Here is a 15,296-nt window from a genome sequence, read left to right on the forward strand (position 1 = left end):
GAATATTTTTATAACACCTTAATTTCAGTGGAATCTGCCAACTTTCCAAAGATTGCCAATGTTATTTCTCTGGTCCCACCAGTGGAGAATTTGGTAATACCACAGCAAGGTGTGACTGAAAAGGAAAACGCTACACCTGTTGTCCAGGAACATCCTATTTCTATCCCTACACTTGTAGAGAATCAGCAGAAACTCTCAGATGATCAAATTCCAGTTTTGGAGGAAAGTGAAATTGTGGATGAGCCTCAAAATCAGGATGTACACAAGCTGCCTGTAAGAGGAGATGAGGTCCATACACCCATTGCCTTATCTAATCGAAATGAATTGGATGGTGAAGATAATGATGACAGCAATGATATAGAGGATGAAAATCTCATGTCTTTATTAGATGATCTTTTTATCCTCAGTCAGCAGCTATGTGAAGATCCCACTGAACCACTGAATGAAAATCCTAGAATTATAGTTCCAGGTGAGCTTCGCTCACATACTGACAATGAAGATCTGAGAACTATGATTCCAGGCAAGGTTGGCACATGTACTAACAAGCTGGCAGATATAGACAAGGATGATGATTGTGCCCTTAGTCCCTTGTTCATAATGGTGGATGAAGATCTGATGTCTCTGGATAACTCTAAAGATGAAATTGGTATCCCACCCAAAGTGAATGACTTGGCCAACGTTATCTTTGGGTCAGAATTGCCTTCTGTTTCATCAGAATCTGGGACTGCAACATCAACAAGTGTTCAAAATGCTCAAAGTCCACATGTCCCTAAGAAAAGTGATGCTCCTACTCCGCCCCCTCTGTTACACATGAAGGCTACATGTGGGGCTGCATCGAGTTACTCTGTCAATGAAGGGGCCAATGTGGCATGGCGGCCTATGCCTATACTGGTTCCTCTAGGTTTAAAGACTCAAGATCCTGTTCTGAATAAAGCGATTGGCTCCTCTGTTCTCAACCCAGACTCAAAGGTGCAAGGTGTTCATAGCCCACATATGTGGTCTACCAATCAATGAGTCAGGTATAGCTGCTGCTCACTTTAACGTTTACGTACAAAATAGGAGGTTTTTATGTATTTATTTTTTTGATTGCATTCCAAAAGTCCTGCTGCAGCAGGCACCACCTTTTGTGCCTCTGGTATATCCAAAGAAGTTTTTTATTATTATTTTATTACTGAAGCAACCTACTTGACCAGCAAGATATTCCAGTTTGATTTTGCTGTTGAGTTTGTATAGCCATTTAGAGAAGGGCTGTTTGAACACAGACTTTTATTCTTTGTGGCAATTGTTGTTAACACTGGAAGAAGCTGTGAACTCTTCCTAACCTCCATATTGGAGCATGTTGTCTCTTTCCTCATCTGAGATAATATAAAGAAGAGGGGCTACTTGATATTTAAATGTAAGATTTGTTTCTCCGTCAGCGCATAGTGGAACAAAACTATGTGAGGGAGAAGCTGTTCCTAATTGTTTATGCTGTGGATTGTGTGGGATCATTTGTCTGGGTGACCTTTTCAGGAATAATTGAATTTGCCCAATGACTTTTAACAGTTGAGTTAATCCGTGAACCCTTGATCTGCTAATGATATTATGCAGATGTCTTTGCCTTTGCGTCTAGCAGAAACTTGGACCAATATTATACCAATTACTTTAATGCATGTTTTAACACTGTTAAGGCAATAATAGTTGTAAGTCTATGTTCTTGTTACAGGAAAGCTGGCTTATAAACATAACACTTATATCATACGTTGAGTACTTTGGTCTTTCTATATGCTTTTTAGAATGTAGAAAACTTGTGTATTATGCTAAATACTAAAATGTAACTAACAGCATAGGAATAGAAGGATAATAGTGCATCCTCTTTGATTTTACTAAGTTTTACTTTTGTCATACTGCAGTTTTGTTTTTTGTTTTCAAAATGGTCCGTGCAGTTTGATTTTTGTCAGAATATGACGTTTGAAAATGTTCAGCTCAATTGTGGAATGCCTACTATAGTTTCCTTGTTTGTTACAAACAACTGCAACATCTGTTTTTGCTTTATATATTAAACTGATATTTGAAGTGCATGGATTTTTAAGCATTAGATCTTATTCGCAGCAGTGATATCTTTGATTTTTTTTTTTTATGGGAATGACAATGAGGCTGTGAGGGATAGATAAACAGTCTCCAATGGGCTATACTGCAGTTTAAGAGTTAAGTGGATCGTTCTGTGGGCAAAACTTTGGAAAATATCTTTCTACCAATAACTCTTTATACCATGCATACCATTGAACAGAAGGCAGGCCAAGCCCTCTGATCCTTATTTTCACTCTCATTAAAAATCAAAGATGGTGCTTCTGTGAAATAAGGTCTATTGTACCACACTTCCTTATAGTGTCTGATGAGGTTGCTATCAGCAGGGGATCCCACAGTTTGACTTGAAGAAATGTAGTAATCACTATGCAATTGCACGTTGGATTTAGAATTGACAATTCGCGTTGCACGTTGGATTTAGAAGTACACAAACACTTAATAGGAAAATCACAAGGCTTTATAACTCAAAATGCAATGTGCCATTGTTCCTGTGTGGTGTATCTATTTTATGCTAGACTGGATTATTGTGTAAATAAGTTTTTTGTTAAATGTCTGTTTACCGGTCAATGTGTGACATATTTCTTGGATATTGTAAATATGTAAAAATGTACTTCAATTTGCAGACTTCCAAACTGTCTGTTTAAAAACATATTTTATATGCTATAAATCAGTGCTCTCTCACCTTCATTGTGAAAGAGATAAGACATTCCCATTGAAGTCAATAAAAATGTGCTCAAGTCTCAAGGTAAAGTTTTTCTTTTTTTATATTTCCATTCACGATAATGACATAAAATTCAAAGAATGTGTATATTAGTTCAATTACAGATTTCCCAGCCTCATATTTTCTTTATTAGAATTGTATCTTATTGGTTTGCTGTCCTGTTCATTTTTCCAGAGTTGAAATTATGTTCTTCAAGATATGCAGTAGGGGTTTGAATTGACAATTGATACAGACTCTAGAGAATTATAGAAGTGTGTAAATATAAACTGATGGTCACTAAACCATACTTCCTGACACTTGAAGCACACTCCCAAAAGTAAAACAAGAAAGGTATTTCCAGGAAGGATCAGAACTTCATATATAATTCACACTTTATTCCTCTTGTCTTTTACATAATGTCATTTCTTGGAACAACTGGAAATCTCTGGAGCCTGTGGGGTTGGAGTATTGGATCTATAGGTGTTTTTAACCTGGCTCTGACCTTGCCTCTCCATGGGACCCTGGGCATTCTACATACTCTGACTACCACTGGAAAATGGGCTGTTCGCTCTGCATCGTGGTGAAAATTCTGTACTTTGTTGGGTTGACGTCAAGTACCGTGTTCATCTGCGCCATCAGCACTGACCGCTTTATTGCAATTGTGTTCCTTCTTGAGTCCAGAATTATCTGCACTCCACCAAACAGTGTGTTGGTTTCGCTTCTACTCTGGGCCATCATCACACTCATTTATTTCAGTTATCCTAACATTCTGTTCTGGGTCAGGAAGGATGGCATCCATGTATGTGGGTCTATGGTGAACTCCAGGTTAATGACCACTGATGCAACCTACAATCTAATGTCTAACTACTCCATTCGGGTTTCTGTCCCACTGCTCCTAATAATTCCCTCTTTATCTGAAGATTATTGCCCAGATGAAGCAACCATGACTGCAGTGGGGCCCAGCCCAGGTAACCTGCAAGGCTGAGACAAGACCATCTGGCTGATTGCGGTTTTCACTGCCAACTTCCTGGTGTTTTGGGTGCCAGGGCAGCTGCTGCACATCATCGCCTGTATTATTTCCTTCAATTTGGATGACTGCAAAAACACTTGCTGGGTCCCCAGCATGTATAGCCTTCCAACTGCTATATTGTGTCAGTGTCTGGATCCTTTTAATTTTCCACATCCAGAAGGTTCATGGAGAGCTGCATTGTAAGTGTTGGCAAGTTGGTGTACAAAGTTATTACAGTTAGGTAAAAAATGTGTCTTGGGAGAGCCCTCGGTGGAACCTGTTGGTGTGGTCCAACTTGGAAGTTTGGGAAAAAATAAAAACAGGATACAATTAAAATAGAAAATCAAGAAAATATATATTTTAAATGGTGGCCTACAATTGGCTAGTTTGTCTTTTTCAGAATTTTAAATTGATCACTTCACTGTCCTCATATCCTTGTGTTGTTTTGCAACAGGATTAGTTAGGATTGATAACTTGAAATTATTAATGTATTGTTTTATTTTTATCTAGTTTTTGTAATAAATGAAAGGGTTCTTTGTGACCAGACAAATCTTTGCATGTTTCACATGGTTTCTAAAGCTGTTCAAATAAATATTCCCATTTTTAGACATGTAAATGCTTTTACTTTGCTAGTTTGATTCCCTGCTATCCAGGAAATACAATCCAGGGTACATAGTGCAATCACTAGATGGCAGAATTGGCTTTAAAACAATCCGAACAACGCGTGTACACACACACACACACACACACACACAAGCCATAGTCTGCCCAATAAATAAATGTAAACTCCCTAACAAATAACCTTTAAAAGAGTGAACAATTGAACATTTCGAACTACAACGAGACTGTGCATGGAATTATAAACCAGTTTAACCTAAAAAAGTTGATTTTGTCATTCAAATACTGCGGTTTTTAATCTGAATAGCAAAACTGGTTCAATTTGCCTTTTGTTCACCATCATAAATCTAAATTTGCCAGCCATAAATACCCCACATCCGAACACAAAGCCATAATTTAAAAGAAAACACTTTTGCAAGACTTGCCATAATTGGAGTCTAATGTTTGTTTAGATGCATGTAGCCTAAGGCGCATCCATGCAAATATATATTTTTAGTTATTATACATTTTTCACTAAGTTACAATAGCAGTGTAATGTATTATAATGACCCTGTTACAGGTAAAGTAATTTGCATTATAGTCAATGTTGTAAAATGGAGATGGCACAATTATAATTGGATGTGACCGGTTAAGCCATCTTATTAATAATTTCCTGTTCTAATTCTTGTAGGCCCTACTATTATTTGTCAACATCAAAAAATAAACACTTTGCCTTGCATTCTCAGGAACGAATTGTCTACACTTAAACACTGCAGCATATCACAACCGACCATCTGTGAGTACAAATCCATCCTCGCAGTGATGCGTTTTGTGTGTTGTTAGCATTATACTATGGCGAAGGCCTATCTTATGAATATTACCTTTTTGTGAGATCTTACTGGCGCGTCCAGTCACATGACCTAATTAATATTAATAAGCAAAGACTCTCAGGGTTCTTTGCTCATTTATGTCTGTTGTGCGTATTATTATTTTTTATTATTATTGTAAATTGAAAAATGTTGTTACAATTTCTTGTACCTTAATTTGTATTGTTAGGCCTACTTGTTGTTTTATTATTATTATTTATTTTCTTAACTTTTGTTGTATGCTTTGGCAATACTGTACAATTATGCCAATGATGTACACTGGAAAAAAACTGCTTCGCCTCAGCCCAGATAGGACATCCTTCCAAAGTGCTTCGCCTAGCATCTGTACTTCGACCAATCACATAAGAGTTCCAGAACATACGTCACGGCAGTTTGTTAATATTCATAAGAGAAGCCGTGGCAATAGTAGTTTTTGTAAATACACATACGGTACCGGTGAAAGTATTACGGTTGGAGGTGATTCGCGGAGATCCGAGACCGACTCACCGTCAAACTGCTCACTCGAAACATGAAACATGGTCCATTGTAACAAATGTACGTTAGTGTGGCGCGCGACGTCCACAGATATGTCAGACGACAGCACTACCGAACGGGATTTAAAGCTCCTTTTATAGTGGACAGCGATGACGGTTCCGGTGCTTTGGCTTATTATTTAAAAATAAAAGGCTGTTAATAATGTCTTATTATAAACGTGTATTGCTGAATTGATTGTCGACTGCTTGAACAGCGAAGGGCAACAATTCCGCCACCGTTCGTTGTTTGCTGGGACTGGAAACATCGATGCAAACATTGATTCATCAGCACACCAAATCAAGATGACAGTGGAAAATACAACTATTAAAAGCCGGATTAAGAGTCTGCTCCGATCGCCTTCCATCAAATTAAGAAGAAGTAATCCTGGGAACAACAAGGAGAATCTCAGTAATAAGGTACAGTAATAAGACATGAATGATATGTGATCTGTCAGCTACAGTTGCATGTGAATGTATTACTGTGATTTTCTGCACTTTAATGCCAAGTGACAATGAATTGGCACTAATTTGTCAGATTCTTTTCAGGGTTTTGTTATGTAGGGTCTTGAGATAAACATTGGAGCCCTCAATGAACTGCAACAATAACAAGGCTGAGTGTGAGATGCACTGACCTATATTTGCCACAAGTCACGAATCATTTCAAGTATTAGTTTTAAGCCATGGTAAAGAGCATAATGGGGGGGAAAGAATGCACAGTATAATGCATTATGTGAAAATATAGAATATTTGCTATATGTCAAAATATTTCAAGCATGCTGTGAAAATGCAATGCACAATAAGTACAAAAATGCAGTAGGATTTACAGATTTGCACAGATGTGATGCACAAAAACCATAAGCACAAACAAGACACTTGTTTACATGCATATCAGTCATATGATTTGCATGTCTTGTTTTTTAAGTCTAGTCTGAATTGAAGCCGTAAGGAAGGAAGTTTGTGCCTTCGCGAGCAATGCGTTTCTGTGTAAATCTCAGCGTTCAGTGTGAAAATGCACTATTGGTCTTGTGACAAACTATTATTGTATGTGTGTAGTCAGCTCTGACTGTTGTATTCCTTTCTAAATGTCTGCTTACTGCTCTGCGCTCAGTTGCGGTTTTAACCACGATCACGCAGACCATGCAAATGCGTGGGGCCCCGAACTTCGGGGGCCCTTCGCCCCGGTAGCCCCGCAAAAAACGCTTGAGGGGTGACATGTTGTTCTGGGTATCACGAAGCCACCGGATTCGGGTCAGTAGGTGTTTGGGTTTGTAATTTATTAAATAAAAATATACAGATCTTCCGAATTGTTTCGCCCATGCGCTCTCGCTCACACACGCGCGCGCGCGCGAACGGATGAGGGGCCGTTCACACTGAACGTATTTTTGCGTGCGTATACTCTGTTTTTCCGGTGTTTTTCTATGTAAACGCGCTGGACGAACGCCCTTGACTGCGGCATCTCGCTGTTTCTTCAGTGTCACGCAGGACTGGAACATTTTTAGTCACTGTGTCAATTTAAAAAGAACTTCAGGTCTCAAAAACGCATGTCGAGACACCTGCGTTCTGTTTCATTCGTTGCGCTGCGTCTAGATTTTTTTATTGCGCAGGTGTCACAAAGATTTAATGTTCTGAACAAGTTCAGGCTGCAAAGAGGCGACTGTTACAACATTCAACCCTATTCCAGATTATTCTGCAACATGCAAAGTGGGTTGCTTGGGGCCTCAGAAATCATAAACCCGCCCCTGTCTGCAATCTGGGTGACTGTACTTCCCTTTCACACACACGAGTCTGTGACTTTACTATTGTTCTGACTGTTCTGCAACACAGATGAACTCCTGGAATAACTCAGCTGCATATAATTTGTTGGTCATAAATTACACATTGTTGTTGGGACTAGTATGTTTTCAATAACCAAATCCATGCTGTCCTACAAATCCAAAATGCAGTAACTAAGGCAACAGTGAAACTGAGAAAAATGGCGTCAAAGTTTTTTGATTGTGCAGGCATAACTAAATTTTAACTCAAAGTTACTGCTTTTTGAATGTTCAGGGATATGAAGTCCTGAACCTTTGGTTATCTAATCAGCCAATCGTGTGGCAGCAGTGCAATGTGTACAATCATACAGATACGGGTCAGGAGCTTCAGTTAATTCCACATCAGTCATCAGAATGGGGAAAAATATGATCTCTGTGACTTTGACCGTGGCATGATTGTTGGTGCCAGACGGGCTGGTTTGAGTATATCTGTAACTCCCTGTCTACACTGGGCATGTCCGTTGATGAGACGCTATCTGGAGGCTTTCTACACTGGAAGCATGTGCATTGCAAAATGGAATGGGACACCCGATTACTGTCGCACGATGGATGCATCCAGTGTAGACAGCATCATTGATTATAATGGAGTTCTATTATTTTTGGCGTGACACGGCGCAACACTTGCGTCTGGTGTAGACAGGGTGTAACTGCTGATCTCTTGGGATCTTTTCGCACAACATCAATTGTTTACTCAGAATGGTGCCAAAAATAATTAACAGCTAGTGAGCGGCAGTTCTGCAGACAGAAACTTGTTGATGAGAGAGGTCAACAGAGAATGGCCAGATTAGTTTGCGCTGACAGAAAGGCTGCGGTAACTCAGATAACCCCTCTGTACAATTGTAGTGAGCAGAATAGCATCTCAGAATGCACAACATGTCAAACCTTGATGCGTAAGGGCTACAACAGCAGAAGACCACACTGGGCACTTTATTAGGACCATAGTGTTCCAAAGAAGTGCTTGGTGAGAGTAAATGATACAGGATTGTTGAGATCAGACTTACAATTTTCATCTACCTTGTGATAAAACAGGCAAAAAGTTTTAAAGAATTGCATGAAAACAAAATATTGCATGAACCGAGCCATATGTATGGCAATTAATATCATAAAGACTTGGTGGTGGGCTCTTGACTTGTGCCTAAGCAACCACCCTAGCAACCGCATGCATAATATTGCACTAAATCACAGAATACCTTAGCAACCGTATAGCAATGCCCTGGCAACCTCCTACAACATTCTTGTGTTGTGACTGCAGGTTTTGCACAGGAATGCATCACTCATATTATCCTTTGAAAGTGTAATATGCAGTTAAAATGTATATTTTCTTTTTATTTCCGACCGAAAATTAAAACCAATTTTACATTCATTGTTTAATAAATTTAGTGAATGTGTTTACAGCACTATAATATTTTAAAGGCTCATTGCATTGACCCGAGATGTCAACAGCTGCAAATCAATGACCCTTTCATACATTAAACATGTAATTCAACTTAAATGCCATTTAAAATAAAACAGAGTGTGTGATGATCACTGCTCCACAGACAATTAAATAAACACTACAATTTATGCGCTTCACTGTAAAAATAATCCTGTTTTTTTAACAAAACAAAAAACTGTCAGCTGTGGTTGCCAGAATAATTATGTTAAAAAAATACAGTAAAAATGTAAACAACTTTACAGAAAAACCTGTAAATTGTACAGTTTAAAACTGTTGTTTTTATAATATATTTAATGGCGCAGTACCATTGTTTATATTATTAAATTAAAACTTAATATATTGAACTTTTGAAACTGTAAAAATCTGCTTTTCACTTTATAATGAAGGGCTCATGATGACATGAAGTTCATCAATAGTGGCCTTTTCAGAAGCAATGACCAATAAACATGACCGTTACAGTATTTTACAGTGTATGCAAAAGACTGTCAAGGTGCCTTTGTTCTGTTCAAAAGAACACATCTCTTTCTGTCTTTCCCCTTGCCTAAAGCAGTTAAGGAGTCTTTGTTGTATGCAACCAGACAAAGGAATATTAGCTTTTTGTTAGACTACATACAGTATATCCGTTCACTATACTTAGACTGGGGTTACTGCTTTCCAAGGTTTACATGCTGTGTTGCATCGCATCAAAGCAATTCCTCCAGGTGCTGCATAGTTCATTTACTTCTGGCTCAAGGTCTTTGCATTCTTCTGGGGATACTACATGCATGGATTGTAAAAAGCCTTTGGCTCAGAGATTCCCATCAGAGATGCTGAATGAGTAAAAATAGCTTACATTTGAAATTGGGCATCTTTTTTTCCCAATGTTCCAGAACTCTTGGGCACATGTGGATATTAACAGAGGCGAAAATTTAATCAAAATGTTGGGGGACAATAAACATAACAATTCTCAAGAGCAATTTTTGAAGGGGACACCGAGGTTTTTTTGTTGTTGCCCCGTTTGCATTTGTATTATTTTATTTCTTAAACAATTATTTTAAGAATATATCATTATATTATTTACAATACACATATTTTAATGATATTTTAGGGGGGGACAACCCTCAGATAGCCCCAACCCGCGCGATTTTCGCAAATGGATATTAGAACGTCTGTCAAAACATATGCGGAACAATTATAATGTTTTTTGCCTGTATTGTGGCTACTGTCAACTTTCATTTGAGAAAGAAGTTAATTGTTTAAAATCTTGCAACTTGAGTTTCCTTAATGCTGAAGTCTATGGATTTCATGAAACTTCTACATTGTGACAGATAAATTATTGCAATGGGTGGAAAAACTATCAACAGTGAATATCTGAATTTCATTGCATTATATCCGTAAAATATCAAAAACAATGGTATATGCAAACAAATAGTGCTAAACCTTTTCTCGGACCCAACTTAACTTTCAATTCTTGAAAATTGCATTTAAGCAGTTGACCTGAAGATTATGTTTTGTGTATATTTTTAGTGTTATATAATGGGTCCTTGTCTTTATACAGTATAAACCAATAGAACTGCCTGAGATGGCTAAATTGGACTCACCGGGAAATCAATTTTATAAACCAAGCGTTCTCCATTAGCCCATATTTAAAGTGACTGTGATTGATGAGAGAGAGCATTCTTTACTTGGATGTGGCCACTGGCCATGCTTGGCAGACTTTAGGGCTTGAATGCATATAATAAAGATGTCAGATGTTGAACAGACAATTGCAGATGTTTAGTAAGCTGGTTTGGATGCTGTTGCACTTAAAATGTTCAAAAGATGAAGATGATACATGTGGATTTCTCATTGTTTGGGGCAGCCTAACATTTTTACGTTTCCATCATACATATACATCATACGCAATTGTGGTAAATATTGTGATAAACTATTGTGATAGCAAGCACAATGTTTAATTATAGGCTGTTAATAGCTGCATAAAAAGTATGTTATTCATTATACTTTAGTGTTTAAACTGCAACATGGATATTGTAATGGAGAATGTGACTGGCTATTATAATATTACCATTTACTCAGTCCTTTCAGCCATTCCTGAAATGTTACGACTGCCTGTTTGTTGTAATAGTAGATTTGTGTGTTCCATATTCGAGCTTGTGCTTGCAACTTGGCTTGTTTCCTGAGTTTGTGTGGTCCTTCTTATCAAAGGTTCTTGAAAAAATGTCTAATTCATAATTTCTATTTAAGACGGCAACACATTTTGGAGCTTCACAGTTAACAGAGGATTCATTCTTTTCTACAGACATTTAAAATGTATCTCTCAGGTCCTTTTAAATAAAGTCTTGCACAATAAACAATATTTTAGGTAGGTGTCATAAGTGTACGTAAATTTGCAGCATGTTGGCTATGATTAGCTCCTCTGCTAGAGTAATTTTCTCTCAATTCTCTCATTGGCAAAACAGACAAAATGTTTATTGGATAATCACATAATTTATTTACAGTCACATTCTCCAAACTTTGTTCTAAATTAAAGTATTTACAGAACAGTAAATTAATTCAAGTGGCTGAAATTTTGCTCAAACCAGCATTGACTTTTTCCAGGTTGTGTTGGAATTTTTGGCATCAAATTTTCATTTGGCCACATCAATATTAGAAGATCTTTGTATTAGGACTAGCGTTTGCTGCAGCTAGATTATAACGTGATGGCTCGCGGCGTAGTGCATCATAATATATGTCACCTTCACTGTGTATCTTATATTATGATTCACACATATTGGCGATATGCAGCTCTATTAAGAAGAGTACGTTTGTTTTGTAGTCAGAGATGGATCGAAGTGAACATAAAGGTGAGAGAGTGTAGTCTTAGCCCATTATAAACTGGAACAAAATACGTTTTTGATTAGACTTTTTTGGCTTGTTTTCAAAAATATCTAAAACTCCTTTAAAACAATGCGCATTTACTTTAGGAGCTATACTGCAGAAGTTAAAATTGTTATCGGAGAATGTTGAATACAATATTTAATCAGGGTTAACATTAACACTGGTCTAGGAAAAGTGGATTTTTTAAGGGACAAGTCAAAGAGTATTTGACTTGCCCGACTGAACAAGCAGACTGATTAAAATGTCAATAACGAAAAAAATAACCAGATATATTTGTGATAGGCTTGGCCTGTGTCACTTATTAGAAAGTTCACATTCTTATTCTGTTGTTTTTGAAAAAGTCCAGAGCATCTAATTGTATCACTGTTTGATTGACAGGCAGTGTATGTGGTGGCTCAGCGGTTAAGGCTCTGGGTTATTGACCAGAAGGTCAGCGGATCAAGCCCCAACAGCCCCACTATCTGCTCCAGGGGTGCTGTATCATGGCTGACCCTGCATTTTGACCCCAGCTTAGCTGGGATATGTGAAAAAATAATTTCACTGTATATATATACATGCAAAAAATGTATGTATAAAGTGTGACAATAGATCCATTTGTTTTATTATTATTTTTAATCTGTTTCTATTCATTGCTGTTTTTTTATTGTTATTTTATTACTGATTTTGTAGGCTATTAGTCTTGAATAATTACTTAAGTACTTGAAACCTCTACCCACTGACATTTTTGTGATAATGTATAGCCTTGATAGTACATGGTAGATCTGCAATAACATGGAAAAAGTTAATCTTATTCCACAGAACTATGAGCATCCCTGCTGTAAATGATGGTGATGGAGGCTTTTCTTTATTTGACTATCATATGTAACATAAAATAATGACAATAACCTCCTCCGCTACCCAGTGCATTTCCTTGAATTTCAAGTTCAAGGAAATCCACTGTTAAAAAGTTCAATAAATGCATTTTCCAAAGTCAATGAGCAATCGTGTTAAATAATCGTGATCTCAATATTGACCAAAATAATCGTGATTATGATTTTTGCCATAATCGAGCAGCCCTACACTGTATGTGAATGATGTGAAATATTTGAAAGCACAATTTTGTGTACTTTGTGGAAAATGCAAAACTTTTACATGCACTAAAATATTCCATACTGAATTGAGTCATATTCCTAATCTGATTTGGCCAATATCTGGTTTCAAAAAATGAGAATAAGACATGGCATGTATCAGTTGAAATATAACTTTTAAGAGTAAAGGCTTAACCGGAATATTGTGCTTAATCTGAAAATTTTGTAAACATGGTCAGTTGGTCATGTGGATAATGCCTGTGGTCATATGGGAATATTTTTACATAGAGTGACTTTGTTTTTAATTACTAATTTTGTGGAACTTAAACCTGCAGTGCACATCATAATTGTTTTTTACTACTTTTGTTTCTTGTAATTGCATAGGTAACGTTGGAGAAAGTTCTGGGAATCACTTCCGCTGGGAATCGTGCTTTAGCGTGTGACCCACACTCAGGACTTGTTGGCTACCCAGCCGGGTGAGTAGCTCGGTATCACATGATGGACTTTTTAGCGGTTTGATGAGACAAATGCATGAAGAAATTTTGTGGATCATTGTGATCTATGATGGTGAGTCAGTTCATGCCTTGGAGGATGTTTTTCATCCAGCAGAACTTAATTGCACTGCCAAAACCCTGTTGTATCAGGTGGTTAGTTTTGCAGCTACAATATCACTACAGTAAAACTGGACTGAGGCGTGATTAAAGTCTGAATTTAATTTATTGTGAATGCACGCATATCCTCGGGTACAGCAGAAATTGTCTTATTGGAGAAAATGAGAGAGACCACAGAGAGGAAACAAGATAGAAAGAGATAAATGTCTGATAATAGATGAGTGATCTCAGAGGGAAATTAGCTGTGGTACAAACAGGAAGTTCAAGGAAGTAGTTTCAGAGGGATTTTTAACATTTATACAAGGGTGTGCTTTAAACACGGCCTACAGACTCCTTTCTTGTGCTCATTATACTAAGGGTTAATCTGCCATGTTACAGAAGCAGTTTAGCTTTCGAAACATCCTGTGGGTGCATTGTGTCTTCCCAGAGCACATGTAGCTTATTTGAGATATTTTTGTCATCCAAATGAATTGAATTAGGCCAAAGGACTGCACTGGCTTGAATATGTGAAAATTTGCACCTGGACTCATCTATGATCTATAGCTGTGCCCATCTTATCATCCTCTACTCACAAAAATAACATGGGTAATGCCATGATTTTTTTTTAAATCATGGGTTTAAGTATTGATTTTATTTTTTTGTATGTGGATCCTGTTAGTGCCATGGTACCTTCTGATGTACTGTACTTTGGAGTGCCATGTAAATACTATGGTATATGATATATTGCTGGTAAAAATGTTCACGGAACTTTCAGAAAGCCACTTACTTTTTCCCTTTTCAGAGAATAACATGGGATTGATTAATGATCCAAAGTGTAACTGTACCAAGCAGTTGTCAATTGTTGTGTAGTGATGCTGTTTATGCACATGCAGGGCGGGGGGGATCCTTGCTTTCCTCAGCATGGTGCTTGTAATCTGATTAACCATTTAAGCTATTCTGCTCAGAGTGTTCAAAACATTCCTAACTCCCTCTTGCCATAATATGGCATAAAATGGAATTTCTGCAATCACAGCATATACATAATTCTGATATTTATTAACTTGTGGGGCATAGTGATCAATAAGTAGTGAGTTATTCACTTTGTTACTGTAAGTCCACAATCAACTGCTTTTCATTTGGTACCATTTTAGTGGTCTGTCTTAGATTAATTACTGAAAACTTGCTTTGCCCTGTGTCTACCCTCAGAATAAAGGTACAATTATTGTTTTTTAAGTGTCTTAACTAAATCAAGTTGACAAAAAAAGGGGCCAGTGGTGGCTCAGCGGTTAAGGCTCTGGGTTACTGACTGAAAGGTCGGGGGTTCAAGCCCCTGCACTGCCAAGATACCACTGTTGGGCCCTTGAGCAAGGCCCTTGACCCTGTCTGCTCCAGGGGTGCTGTTTCATGGCTGACCCTGCGCTCTGACCCCAACTTAGTTGGGATATGCAAAAACAACTGCATTTCATTGGCTCTGTACCTGTACTCTGCACAATGACAATAAAGTTGAATCTTAATGTTATACTGTTGATCGTTGAGCCCACAAAACAGGGTAATTATGGTTTTCTCTAAATCTTCAGTGACTTTTTAATGTAATTTGGGATTACATCTATTATGTAAAAAGTATGCATGACAGAGGACTTTAAAGGAATATTCCGGGTTCAATACAAATAAAGCTCGATCAACAGCATTGGCATAATGTTGATTACCACTTAAAAATACATTCGACTTGTCAACGCCTTTTCTTTAAAAAAGAAAAAAAATCGAG

At 37.6% G+C, this 15,296-nt stretch overlaps 2 protein-coding genes across 3 annotated transcripts in view; both read left to right on the forward strand.

The window, feature by feature from the left end:
- LOC127662613 (MAX gene-associated protein-like) overlaps positions 1-2,807 on the forward strand; it is a 29,497-nt gene extending 26,690 nt beyond the window's left edge. Inside the window, exon 25 of one of the 2 annotated variants that reach the window (XM_052153882.1) lies at positions 29-2,807. In XM_052153882.1, coding sequence (XP_052009842.1) covers positions 29-1,014 — 986 coding nt within the window. In that variant the 3' untranslated portion in view covers positions 1,015-2,807. The remainder of the gene's footprint in view (positions 1-28) is intronic. The other variant, XM_052153883.1, reaches the window with a different exon arrangement.
- Positions 2,808-5,703: 2,896 nt separating this feature from the next.
- The window catches only part of LOC127662848 (mitogen-activated protein kinase-binding protein 1-like), a 68,566-nt gene continuing 58,973 nt past the window's right edge, over positions 5,704-15,296 (forward strand). The window contains exons 1-2 of the mRNA XM_052154223.1: positions 5,704-6,189; positions 13,326-13,417. Coding sequence (XP_052010183.1) covers positions 6,076-6,189; positions 13,326-13,417 — 206 coding nt within the window. The 5' untranslated portion in view covers positions 5,704-6,075. The remainder of the gene's footprint in view (positions 6,190-13,325; positions 13,418-15,296) is intronic.

Source organism: Xyrauchen texanus, chromosome 22 (assembly GCF_025860055.1).
Source record: "Xyrauchen texanus isolate HMW12.3.18 chromosome 22, RBS_HiC_50CHRs, whole genome shotgun sequence".
Lineage (NCBI taxonomy): Eukaryota > Metazoa > Chordata > Actinopteri > Cypriniformes > Catostomidae > Xyrauchen > Xyrauchen texanus.